General features: G+C 36.5%; 2 protein-coding genes across 2 annotated transcripts; both read left to right on the top strand.

Moving 5' to 3' along the window:
* The first annotated feature begins 132 nt into the window (after positions 1-132).
* Positions 133-3731, top strand: LOC102234373 (gastrula zinc finger protein XlCGF26.1-like). Its single transcript, XM_014471174.2, has 3 exons — positions 133-589; positions 700-927; positions 1548-3731. The coding sequence occupies exons 2-3, from the start codon at positions 810-812 to the stop codon at positions 2870-2872; spliced, it is 1443 nt and encodes a 480-aa protein (XP_014326660.1). The 5' UTR covers positions 133-589; positions 700-809; the 3' UTR covers positions 2873-3731.
* An 838-nt stretch (positions 3732-4569) lies between these two features.
* Positions 4570-9191, top strand: LOC106699811 (oocyte zinc finger protein XlCOF6.1-like). Its single transcript, XM_023341342.1, has 3 exons — positions 4570-4987; positions 5053-5265; positions 6017-9191. Exons 2-3 carry the CDS (start codon positions 5100-5102, stop codon positions 7168-7170), a joined length of 1320 nt encoding a protein of 439 aa, XP_023197110.1. The 5' UTR covers positions 4570-4987; positions 5053-5099; the 3' UTR covers positions 7171-9191.
* Positions 9192-14280: the final 5089 nt, after the last annotated feature.

Here is a 14280-nt window from a genome sequence, read left to right as displayed (position 1 = left end):
ACCCTATTTAAATCATTACATACATTAGAATGTATACAATGATTTAAAAAGTGTAATAGCGCAACACTTGCCTCTTTCAAAAATATCTTTATTTTCTGCGTACGTTTTATTCGGAAAAGCCAATAAAAGGAAGTAGTTTTTCGAAATGGAACTTTACTTGCCATTCATTGGTTAATGAGGAGGAAGTCACCGGAAGTCAGCAATGTAGCTTGACTGGCTAAGTCCCGAAACGGAAAACCTCTTAAGAGGTTGTGTGAAACCACAATTGTTTATGCCTCTGATTTTCTGTTTATCAGTCGCAGTGATCACATCGCTCCCAAATAATTGTTCTAAATCGCTGTGATATTTATAGCCGACTTTATGTACAGAATGCCATTAGCCTTCAATAGCAAAGTAGAGCTACTGCAGCTAACAACAGAGACGGATGATGCTATTTACGATGTTGAAGCTTTTAAATGTTTGTAATTTAGTGCTACAAGACGAGCCTGTGCTCCACCCTCTGGGGATTACCACCTCGTCCGTGAACACCTCCTCTGTCCTTTTCAGCTGAGAACCGAGAGACTTGTAACACCCAGAACTACTGACCAAGGTATCAGACTCTCTGCTCTACTGCATCGATTGAACTCTGGTACTGGTTGCATGTTTTATTAATGCACTTTATCTGATCAGATCTTGATTTGTGTCTGATTCTTATTTCAGACAACAGAACAACAGAAGATCCAGATGACATGGCTGAAACCTTGATTTAGTAGAATGTGTGAAGGTTGAAGACAAAGATTGTGAAAAGGAGAATCCCAGGTGGAGCGAGGATGTCTGAGATAAAGAAGGTTGAAGCTGGTGAGTTTGGAGGGCTCCGCTCAGAGCCCCTCCTATCTGCAGCATCCACATCAGAAGAGGAGGAGGAGACACAAGACAACAAAGAGTTCAGTAAGTGACTCACATTTGTTTGTCTTGATTGGAGCAAGTTAAATCTGGCAGCTTAAAAACAAATGTTCAATTGTGGAAAAGCATATTCATTTATAAATGAAATGTCTGTAAATAGAGTAAATAGATGTGCAGTCAGTCGCAAGTCTTTGCATGTAATACAAGAAATGTATATTTAATCAGTTTATAACAGTAGTCTCGAGTGTAATATATATGTTGAAAACAAGTAAAAACTCCTCCATCATTGAAAATACTTTTGACCAGATATAATACCATCTCACGCATATGCTGACTGGTGATGACGAACCAAAGAAAAATGAATAACAAGCAAGCAGGAAAAAGTCAAAGACAATTTTTGACCAGAGGTCAGAGCAGTAGGGAGAAGCAGCAGAGAAAAGTCTCATCTGTGACTAGTTGCAGTGGTGCGACCTTAGATATTGTTTAGGTGCACTGTTGAGAAATCAGTTCGCATTTGCGACCAAATTGGTTGGACTGTAGACCTCAATCAGCCAGAGCTGGCATTTAGGAAATATGTGTCCACAACCATTTTTTGACATAGATGTTATTTATTTAAATTATATCAGATTGTCATTGATTTTTCATGTATATTTTAATGTTCTCAGTTCATCAAATGTTGGTGATTAAAGTGGTTCCTGATGACTGGAGTCCCAGTTCGGACCAACCCAACCCAGATTTTCCCTCCATAAAAGAGGAAGAGGAGGAACTGAGGGTCAGTCAAGAAGAAGAGGAGCTTACTACGAAGAGCAAAGATGAAAAGAAACCCCAGTTATCAGTTCATCAGATCAAAACTGAAGACATTATGGAGACAGAGGCTCCTGTCAGGAGCTCAACTGAAGAGCTAAAAATGGACTCTGACGAAGACAACTGTGGTGAACTAGAAAGAGACAACATCACAGATCCAGTGTGTTCTTACCAACATCGTAAGATAACAGTTCACAGAAGTGAAAAAACATCTAAATTGTGTTCCAAACTTATGGCTCAGACTGGATTACACACTGGAGAAAAGCCCTTTAGTTGCAATGTCTGTGGTAAACGATTCAAACATAAGACCAATTTTAAACACCATATGAAAATTCACATTGAAAACAGAGAACATAACTGTCAACTTTGTGGTAAAGGATTTAAAGCTAAGCATTTTCTTCAAACGCATATGAGGCTTCACACCGGAGAAAGGCCATTTGCATGCGATGATTGTGGGAGAAGGTTTCATGCTAAGGCAGTTCTTAAAAGTCACCTGGAGGTTCACTCTGGAGAAAGGGCTTTTTCCTGTGACATTTGTGGTTCAAGATATAAAAGGAAGGAAACTCTTAAGAAGCACATGTGGGTCCACACGGCAGAGAGACCCTTTGTTTGTAGAGTTTGCAGTAAAGGATTTTATCATCAAAACAGTCTAAGGATTCACATGAATGCTCACACAGGACAGAGACGGTTTATATGCAGCGTTTGTAGTAAAGGATTTGCAGAACAAGAGACTCTGAAGAGACACATGCGTGTTCACACGGGAGAGAAGCCGTTTATTTGTGGTTTCTGCTGCAAAGGATTTTCACAGCAGATTCATTTAAAGAGACACATGCGTGTTCACACCGGTGAGAAGCAGTTTATTTGCATTGTTTGTAGTAAAGAGTTTTCTCAACAGCATCATCTGAAAAACCACATGGAAGTTCATACCGCCTCATTTAGCTGCAGTGATTGTAGTAAGCGTTTTGTGAAGGAAATCCAGTTACAACGACATGCCAGAGTTCACACAGAGGAGAGGCCGTTTGGTTGTGATGTCTGTAAAAGCAGATTTAATCAAAAGTGTCAGCTTGAAAATCACATGAGAGTGCATTCGGGAGAGAAACCATTTGTCTGTGATGTTTGCAGTAAAGGGTTTTCCCAACAAGGAAATCTGAAGCGACACATGGTTGTTCACAAGGTCTGCAACTAATGATTATTTTGATAGTTGAACAATATGCCAGTAATTTTCAAGTTTTCAGCAACTACCTTTATTTTGCAACTTATCGATGCTCCAATGCCTCTGAATTTATGAAAAAATTCTCATCTTAAACTAAAATGGACTTGCGAATCTCTACTTTGCTTTGATCAGCTGTAGGTCAAAATCTTAAACTCTTAAAAACAAGTCAGAACTGAATGAAATGTTTTTTACTTGTTACAGCAAAAAGATGAAAAAAGTAAAATGGGTTATTTTCAACAACACTTTTTACTATGACTGCCAATGACAATATTTTTCCTTCCTGTACAGTAGTTTAATTTAATATATCACTGTTTATGTACCTCAGAATAACACGTAAACAAAGATTTGCACTTAAAAGTACAAATGGTATGTATTTCTATCGCTCCATTATTGCAAAGAAATTATGTATTTCCACATAAAAAGCCAGAGTTCTCAGAATCTCAAATATTAAGAGATAGAGATAGAAAATCCAAATAGACCCTGATATCATCATGAGTAAAATACCTAAAGCAACTGAATTGATCTCTTTAATACCCTCTGTGGCTTCTGTCTTGTATTTTATGTTCATTGGACTTGAGACGATTCTTGTCCGTGATTGGTGGAGGCAGAAGGCAAATTTGTGACCTGAGAAGAGGATTACTTTATGATGGACCAAATATATGTAAATAGTTTTTATACTGGCTTATGATCAATTCACAATCTATGATCACCATACCTCTGTTACAGGTGGAAATTTGCATTTTTTGCTACAACCTGTTACCATGCATCTTTCCTTTGAAAAGATTAATTAAACATTGTACGCTGTGTCTATAAATAAAAACGGTCTAAAGCGATTCATTCTCTGTTCTTATAAACCAGACACAAACCAGAAAAGTGCCTTTGGTTAAATAGTCGTGCTTGTAAGTAACTGTTAGCAGACTGTTGGTCGAATTGCCCTTTTTGGTCAGAAGGGCAGATGGCATAGGATTTGCAGCCTTGCTTCAGGCAGCTAATGCTCTACACCATTAAATTGGAAGGAAGTTGTATTGATTTGGTCAGCTACACAAAGTGCACATTAACACATGCAAGCACATCATTAAGTCAATACATTCATGAGAGTTTAAAAATCCTCCATTGTCTCCTCAGTATCTGGGTGTCATTTCTCCAATTGCTCCTTGCTCATGGACCTCAAGCTGCTTTGGTTTGCCATTAAAACTCATTATCTAAATGCTCATCTATTATCCACCATGTTTGCTTGAAAATGGTTAGCAAGTGGCTACAGCTGAAAATGACATTATGTGTGTGCAAACATTGTCAGAGACACAAACTTGTAATTTTGCAGACTGCAGCCAGGGAACTCTCCTCACATACACACTAATTTAAGGGGATATTTTTATTTCATTTTAGAAAAATAATGACAAATGTATTACCAAACTTATTCATGTTGAGAGGTTAGGAGCTGTTTGTATGCCAGGACTACTGGCATACTACTGGTTACGTTTTTGTGAATAAGAGTATGAAAACAAATTATATAGTAATAAATATATTTGGAACAATTCTAAACGGAATAGGGCATAAACAAGTGTCTTATTAGTGAGTTCCTTCACAGTAGCATTATTTTAACTTGGAAAGTTAACATTTGAAAGAGGACGTAGTTTCTTTAGTCAGAACTTTACTTGAAATTCATTGGTCAGTTAGCAGGCAGTAACCGGAAGTAGCAACGTTAGCCTGACTGGCTAATCTCACTATACCCAGATAAAAAAAAACAAAAGCATCTTAATGTTTGTGTAAGAACAGGTGTGTGTTGTGTATTTGATATTGTAGTCTTCGTGATGACGTCACAACTACATGCTTGCAGTAAGTAGCGTATTTAAGGCTTAATGAACGGAGTGAATGGGTGGTTGATCGACCGTTAGCAACCATGTAGCTAAAGCAGCTAACAGCAGAAACTTAATCAGTATTTCTGGCCTTGGCGCTTTTAAAAGTTTGTGCTTTGAGACTACAGGACAAGTCAGTCTGTACGTCTGAGGCCACCTCTTCTCACCTTGTCCAGCTGAGGACCGTGAGACTGTAGACAGAAACACAGTGGACACAGAACTACTGACCAAGGTATTAGACTCTGCTATTATACTTTGTTTGATCAGATACCGAATTGTGTCTGATTCTAATTTCAGACAGAAGATACAGGATATCTGCCTGAAACCTACATATTATAGAACATATGAAGGTTGAAGACAAGGACAGTGGAAAGGAAAAGTCGAGAGGAGTGAGGATCTCTGAGGTGATGAAGGTTGAAGCAGATGAACCTGGAGGGCTCAGGTTGGAGCCCCCCATACCTGCAGCATCCACATCACAACTGGACCAGACTGAAGACAACAAGGATCTCAGTAAGTCACACACATTGGCTTGTCTGAGGGAGAAAAGTACGTAAGCAGAAAGCATGTAAAAAGGATAAGTGTATCACCTTCTAAATAACAGAACAATGTTTTATTAAGATTGTGTTGGATATAGAATAAAGCCAGGAGTGTGAAACTGCAAGTTCCTCATCGACCCATCTGACCCATCTCATTTTTGGGATAACAGTTAAGAGGTCCATAGCTCATCCATTTTTCTCCTAAAGCCAGTAACAAAAAGGGCTTTGTGATATTTGAACAAACACTTCAGGCAGCAGACACTTTCAAAATATCTCATGCATTTTTGGGGGTGCACCGATCAGTCGACCTTGTTTCTTTGATTATGGGTGATCAGCAATCAGCCGATACATGTGAAACTGAACTTATGCACTGATCTTATTTACCTCTGCCGTAGGAGAGGACTGACTGACCAGAAAACTGCAATTGCTGCACCGCTAGTATTTTTATTTTCATCTTTTAATATTTTCTTTGTATGATGTGTTGTAATTTATATTTGGAGCTTGTTTACATCATTGCTGGGTTGCTATCCTTTTGGCTGACATGAGTAAATGTATATATAGCTTACTTATGATTGTTTTTGTTTTTTCATTTTTAAAAAAAATACTTAAGCATTAAATCAGATATAAATATTTAGTAGATTTTATTTTGTGTATTAGATTTCATTGTTTTACTTTTATGATTTGGAGGTAATTGTAAAAAATGTTCTGTGTTTCAATGATTTCAGATGTTCACATGATAAAAGCTAAAGAAGAGGTTCCCCATGACTGGAGCTCTAGTTTGGACCAGCAGAACTCAAACACACCCCACGTAAAGGAGGAAGAGGAGGAACTAAGGATCTGTCTGAAGGAAGAGCAGCTTACTGTGAAAAGTGAAGATGAAGAGAAACAGGTCATTGAGCAGATCAAAACTGATGAAGAAAGTAAGGCAGATGGTGCAACCAGGAGCACAGCAGAGAAGAGAAAATCAGACCTTGATGGAGAGCACTGTGGAGAGCCAGAACCAAACAGGAACCCAAATCCAGCATGCTTTTCTCAACAAAGTGAGATGGCAATTCACAAAACGGGCCAAAGTTCTCAATTGTGCTCTAAACCTGCTGTTCAGAGTGGAGTCCAATCAGGAGAAAAGCTGTTTAGTTGCAGTATTTGCGGCAAAAGTTTCAAAAATAAGAAATGTGTTAGATTGCACATGATGGTTCATGTACAAAGCAGGAACCATAGATGTGACCTTTGTGGAAAATGTTTTAAAAAAAACAGTTGCCTTCAGGAACACATTAGAGTCCACACTGGAGAGAAACCATTTGCCTGTGATGTTTGTGGTAGAAGGTTCCACGCAAAAACAATTCTTAGAGATCACCTAAAGGTTCATTCAGGAGAAAAACCTTTTTCCTGTGATACTTGTGGTGCAAGATTTAAAAGAAATGTCTGTCTTACGAAGCACTCGAAGATCCACGCTGCAGAGAGACCATTTGTCTGTAGCCTTTGCAGTAAAGAGTTTGTACACGAAAATAATTTCACGAGACACATGCGTGTTCACACAGGAGAGAAACCGTTCATTTGTGGTTTTTGTAGTAAAGGATTTCCACTACAAACTCGTCTTAACAGTCACATGCGCGTTCACACAGGAGAGAGACCCTACAATTGCAGTGTATGCAGTAGAGCATTTTCATATCAAGAAACTTTAAAGCGACACATGTCTGTCCATACCGGAGAGAAACCATACACCTGCAGTGTTTGCAGTAGAAGCTTTTCACATAGTGATACTCTAAAAACCCACATGCGTGTTCACACTGGTGAGAAGCCATTTGTTTGTAGTGTTTGTAGTAGGGGATTTTCACAACAAAGATACCTTAATGGTCACATGAGTGTTCACTCAACATAGAGTTTGTTTAATTTCAGTGTTTGTAGTTGATAAGCAGGTCTAAGAAATTGATGATTGTAATTTAAAGTCTTGGAAGGAGACACAGATCAAGCAGAAACAGATCTCCACTCAACAGAGAGGTTTGTACCAGCGGATTTTACTAAAAGTATTTTACTAAAAGCTCCTTCAGCTTTTTTCAAATTTTCAGTTGGAAAGACAGGAATGAAGTCATAATTCTAACTAGGAAAGTTGGAGCTCGCCAGGCAACTCCATGTTTTCCATCAGTCGTATGCGCATGTATAGAATCTAGTGAAAGTTGTTAAAATAGACTATTATCACTTAACAATGTGTGTCTCATTTAATCAGCGGTGCTCATAGAGCTGCAAAATATTGGATATAAACAATATAAATATAATATATGCATATAATATAAACACGTTTTTGTCTGTTTCAATGTATGAAATATGGAGAAATATATACTAACCACCTTGTACTTTTAGTCGGCACCAATAGAAATGGCAAATCTCCGTTTTCCAGCTTGAGACCAGAATGCTCTGTATTAAGGTTTGAGGTCCAAACTGTGACTTGTGAGGCAACTCAAGTGCAGGTGGAGGTGGAGGTGGAGGTGGAGGTGAGCAGCCTGCTCAGTTGCATTGAACAATCCAGCTGCAGTTGTGGGAAAAAAAACTCTCAGGTTGTAGTTTCTGATGGATCTCCACCTCTTTTGGGAGGAAAACAAAAACTCAAAAGGTTTGTATTCAGGGTGGTGAAGGATTTGGCCAAACCCCTATCTTTTTTTTTTTTTCTCTTAATGTCCTGCAGACATATGGGTCCTGTAAAGAGAGCAGATGTTAGCCAGGTACATTTTCTACAGATTGATTGGTGCTTCCTGTCAGACAGGAAGTCTCTGTGATCCACCTGCAGATGGAGTCAGAGATGTTGTCTTGAAACAAAGCTGGGATTTTGCTGCTGAAGTGAGACCTGAAGTCCTCAAATAATATCCTGGTGTAGGTGCCTGGAGAGTTCAGATGCTGAAGCACAAAGTGACATGCAATATTACCAACATTGTCTACACACCTGTTGGCTCCATAGATGAACTGCACAGCGTGTCAGAGGATTGTCGTATCTGTCTCTTTTTTCCTTAGTATATCTTAGCTTTATTTGCTACTTATCTGATTGCAGTTGTGTTGGTGTTTTTGCACATATTAGAAATGCTGTGATTCTGTAGTGCAACAGTATCAGAAAGAAATGGTTGTGATATATACAGTACATTTCCAAGAAGAACTACATTGTAGCAACTTTTTCATATTTTAGATCTCTTCCCAATGAGGCAAAGAGATGGAGTTCCAAAAGTAACCTTTTTGTTAATGTAACCAGGCTTCCCAATTTGGCAAAATATGAATTAACACCAAACAGAGCACGCTAAAACACAGCTGCACTCATCTGTGGTGGCACTTAAATTATCTTAGGGGCAACCTGGTAAGGTAAATACCTAATAAAAGACATTATATGATATAAATCTAAAAAAATATGTTGTAGTTAACTCTAAGAAGGATTTGTGCAATATTTTACATTTCCACCAGGCAAATTGCATTTGATCTTTGTTGTTTCAAAGCAAAGTAGACGGGATTAGCTGCAATTGTTGCCTGCTAATATTTTCTCAAAAACCCTAACCTACTTTTTTAAACATAAACCTAAACTATACAAAACAGTGTAAGAGAAAGATCAGGATTACAAAACTGATTAAACCTGCTGACGGACACTCTTAATTCTGCATAACAGTCTACTCCCAGCAAACCCACTTGACTTGTTTATGGTAATTGCTTCTGTATTCCTGTAAATGTTGTGTTTCTGCTCAAAGTTTCAATTATCTTAATACAGTCATGCATTTTGTAGAACCAGCACTTTTTTCACAACTATGTATTTTTCCTTTTGACATTAATGTATATTCTCAACTTTTAAATTATATCTGTGTTCATCCTTATGTGCCTCTGCGTGATCCTCTGTGCATGTCAACATTGAGAAATAAATGGTAATTTTATTGTTTGCTTTATTTGTGAATTAAATAGTTTCTTCAGGAAGTATTATATATGCTTAAAAACTTTCATTTCATTTATTCTGATTAAATTGGGAGATGTATCACAAACATGTTATCCCAGATTTTATTTTGAAACCTGGGTAATTAGGTTTTCTCAGCAACTAGTTGAGAAAAGCAATTTCTCAACTAATTGCTTTTCTCAATTAGTTGAGAAAAGCATGAATGCACAAAGGAAAGCAGGTGAAATGAGAGTTGAATGGAAAAGGTAGGGAAGAAGCTGCAATAATATCAAGGCTCAGGTTTAGAACAGCACACTATTTAAAAAAGTAAAAGCCTATAGCAGTGGTGTCCAATGTCATCCTGCATGTTTGGTCTTGAAGAAGATCATACAACGGAAAAAGATCATTAAACAGTTTTATTCAATTGTTTTGTTTCCTTGGAGGAAATAAAATCTCAGAAATGTTTTTTAGTACAGAATGATCGGCTAACTTTGAACAATGTTTATATAACCCAACATGAGTTCTTTGCAGCTTAAAAAAAAATAGAAATGACCTTTTTTATCGCAATAAAAGCCTCTAAATTCACCCAATATTTCAAAGTGCAATTTAGTACTGCTACTAAACAAAACTGTGATCACATAATGCAGAGATGGATTAAAGACTCGTTGACAATTTAGAAAAATTAACAGATTAAATTCACAAATAAACGGTTTCTCTCCTGTATGAACAGGCATGTGTTTCTTTAGAATCTCTAGCCTTGAAAATCCTTTATCACAAACCCTACAAACAAAAGGTTTGTCTCCTGTATGAACAAGCATGTGACTCTTTAGACTAATTGAATGGGAAATCTTTTGTGGCAAAAGCCACAAATAATTGGTCTCTCTCTGGTGTGAATATGCATGTGACTCTTTAGATTTCCTTGTCGCAAAAACCTTTTTCTACAAACACTACAAACAAATGGTTTCTCTGTGGAATGGATCTGTGTGTGCTTTTTAAAAATTGATTTTAACCAAAATCGTGAACCACAAACATCACATGAAAAAGGTTTTTTTTCTCAGTGTACCTTCTTGTGAGTAGTAAGACTTGTCTTTGTATGAAACCTTCTACAGCAAACATCACAGGCAAAAGGTTTCTCTCTGGGGTGGACATTGTGTCTGAAGAGAACACTTTTCTACAAATCCTTTACCACAAAGATCACAACTATGCTCTCTCTTTCCTGTGTGAGTCATCATGTGTAATTTAACAAAATGCTTACGTCTGAATCTTTTATCGCACAAATTGCAACCAAATGATTTCTCCCCATCTGCCATGTTACTTTGCTGGGAGGGACATACAGGCTCTGGGTCCCTGTCTGGTTCTGGCCTTCTAAAGTTCTCTGCAACAGGTTCAGGTGAACTGCTGGTTGGAACTTCTGTCTCTAGATGGTCTTCAATTTGGATTTGATAAAGCTCTGATAAATGAGGTTTCTCTCCATCTTTAATCTTCACAGTAAGCAACTCTTCTTCCTGACTGATCCACAGTCTCTCCTCTTCCTCCTTCATGTGGGCTTCTGGATTCTCACTGTCCAAACTAGGACTCCAATCATGGGGAAGCTCTTTAATCATAAACATCTGATGAACTGGAAATAATGAAACACAAACGGGCATTAATGACAATTTTATAAATTAAATTATATAGACTGTAAGGGTAAAAAAAAAAGAAATATATTGAACATTTTCACAATAAATCTTTTTAGATCAGGTGTTAAGCATTTGTAGTAATTAGAAGACCATCATCAAAAAGATGTAGTTAAGGACACTTTATGTGGCTGATTTTAATTTTTCAGATATCAGAATAAATTAAAAAAGACTGAAAACTCAAACAGTAACTCAGGTCTATCCAAACTCCTTAGTTAAAACCATGTAGGAACCCTGGATATAAAACTGTTGGAAGCTTCATTCCAGTCTGTCAAAGATCTGGTTGGGCACATGGTGTCTGTTGCAATATGAGTGGCCCTGCGATGGACATCCGACCTGCTTCAACCTTCATCATGTCAGACATCCTCACTCCACCCCACACAATAGTCCTCCTTTTTACAATCCTTGTCTTCAAACTTCACATGTTCCAGTAGGTTTCCAGTAATATAACCTGGATCTTCTGTTTTTCTGCTGCCTGAAACTGGAATCAGACATAAGTCAACCTCTGATCAAATAAAGTGTATTGATAGAAAATGTAAACAGTAGCAGAGCAGAGTCTTATTGCCTTGTCAGTAGTTCTGGGTCCTAAACTAAACCATGGATTTTTATAGGTTTAAAAGTCTCTAGTTAGCTGCTTCAGCTCCACAGTGGCTAACATGCATTTCCTCTCACCGATTAAGCCAAATTACTTTATGTACGGCTACCTTAGGCGATACATAATCAAAGAGATTAAACACAAACACGTAGAAGTAATATCCTTGCGCAGGATTATGCTACCTGTAATCACAATTTAGCGGTTTTCCTCTCGGAACTTAGCTAGTCAAGCTAACGTCGTTCTTCCTACTGACTGACCAATGAATGACGAACATATTAGAAAAAACACAACACAAACGTATACTTTTCATAAGAAAATAACTTAAATTAGCATTTCAATTCGGTGTTGAGTATTGAGTAAGCGACAGTGACTTGATTTGTCTTATAGACTGGTGAAACAAAAAATAGTAGAGAAAGGCATTTGGAAAATAAGCTTTGTTCTTCTTCTTCTTCTTCTTCTTCTTTTCCTTTTTTATGGCGGTTGGCAAGCAACTTTTAGATGTGCATTACCGCCATCTACTGGAATGGAGTGTGGATCGGGACGCTAACTATATACACCCCCCTCAAAACAAAACAAACAAAACAAAACAAAACAACAAAATAATAATAATAATAATAATAAAATAACAACACTTAAATCTTTTCTATCAATTTTGTTTTCTTAAGATAATTAATTAAATAACTTATATCTTCAGAATTAGAATTTTTTCCCAAAATATCTTGTAAATTTAACTGTAATTTATTTTCTTGTAACCGGCTAACTAATTTCCTTCTTTCAACAGAATATTTGGTACAGAACAACAAAACATGTTTTACTGTCTCTTCTTGACCACAAAAATCACAACTTCCAGTTCGATGTTTTCCTATTTTAAATAAATTACTGTTTAACCTTGTATGTCCAAAACGCAACCTAGATATAACTGTTTCCTCTTTTCTATTTCGTCCCGTTCTCCTCATTGCACCAACTTTTCTTTGAATACTGTAAAGCCATCTACCATTTCTATCTTCCTCCCACTGTCTCTGCCATCTTTCCTTAACCTTTTGTTTAATAATAGATTTGATTTCTTCTCTACTAAATGGAACTAATATATCAATATCACTATATTTTGAAGCTTGTTTTGCATATTTATCAGCCAACTCATTCCCTCTTATTCCTATATGTGAAGGTATCCATGTAAATATAACTAATAACCCCATTGCTTGAATTCTATATGTTATTAACTGAATTTCTAATAAAAGATCCGGTCTACTATTAGCATGATTATTTTTTAATGAATATAATGAAGAACTTGAATCAGAGCATACTATGCTTCTTAATGGACGGACTTCCTCAATCCATCCTAAAGCTAAAATAATTCCCATCATCTCTCCAGTATAAACTGATACTCCATCAGTAATTCTTTTACATTTTTTAACTTTGAATTCTGGAACAATGAAAGATACCCCATTACTGCTATTTGAGTTTTTAGACGCATCTGTAAAAACGTGGACATATCCATAATACTTACTATCTAAATATGATTGAACCAAATATGGATCTGAAATGTTTTCTCCTTTCCTTTTCTCCAACAAAGTTAAATCAACAACATTATTATGAAATAGAGACGGATAAACTGGTGAAAGAGGAACTGTTTGACTAATGTTTATACCAGATAAACCAAAATCTTTTATAACATTTTCTATCTCCCATCCAAAAGAATTTAATTTCTTCTTTTCTTTTTCCCAACTAGATTTTAAAATGACTTGACATGGATGATTTCCATCATGGCCCTTTAAATTACACCAATAATTGGACTTTAACTGTAATCTTCTAAGATTAAGTGGCATCTCTCCCATTTCTATTAGCAAAGCTGACGTTGGAGTTGTTCTAACTGCTCCTGTACATAACCTCAAGGCTTGATACTGAATACTATCTAATTTTTTTAATAACGTTTCTGATGCTGACCCAAATACAATACTTCCATAATCAAATACAGATCTTATTAACCCAGTATATATTGATTTCAATGCCTTCCTCTCAGCACCCCATTCACTTCCCACCAAACACCTCATTACATTTAAAACTCTCTTACATTTATTCACTACTTTTTGAATATGATTTTTCCAAGTAAGTTTTTCATCCAACCATAAACCCAAAAACTTAAATTCCCTTACCCTTTCTAATTCACGATTATATATTTGCAGTTTTAAATTTTCAGATGCTTTCTTCCTTGTAAAAAATAAAGTCTTTGTTTTGTCTATAGAAATTTTAAATCCCCATTTAAATGACCAGTCCTCTATAATACTAATTGCTTCTTGTATCTTTTTAACAATAAACTTTAAATTTTTCCCCCTCTTCCATATTGCTCCATCATCAGCAAATAAAGAAAACCCCATTCCACTTTCCAAATTGTCAAACATATCATTAATCATAATAGAAAAAAACAAAGGACTCACTATACTTCCCTGAGGTGTACCATTCTCAACAAAAAACTTTTCTGACAATTGTTGTCCTATTCTTACTTGTATTGATCTATCTTGTAAAAAATCTTTTATCCAATAAAACATTGATCCATTAATTCCCATTTTTTTCAATTTAATTAAAAATCCATCTTTCCACATCATATCATAAGCTTTCTCTATATCAAAGAAAACAGCCACTACACTCTCCTTGTTAACTTGCCCTTTTCTGATTTCATGTTCTAAACATAATAAAGGATCCATAGTGCTTCTCCCTTTTCTAAATCCACTTTGACATTTTGATAAATATCCCCTCTTTTCAACAAAGTAGCTCAATCTTTCATTTACCATTCTCTCCATTATTTTACAAATATGAGAAGTTAAA

This window comes from Xiphophorus maculatus, chromosome 10, assembly GCF_002775205.1.
Source record: "Xiphophorus maculatus strain JP 163 A chromosome 10, X_maculatus-5.0-male, whole genome shotgun sequence".
NCBI lineage: Eukaryota > Metazoa > Chordata > Actinopteri > Cyprinodontiformes > Poeciliidae > Xiphophorus > Xiphophorus maculatus.
Note: the sequence above shows the minus strand (reverse complement) of the source record. Positions and strands in the feature narration are given on the sequence as shown.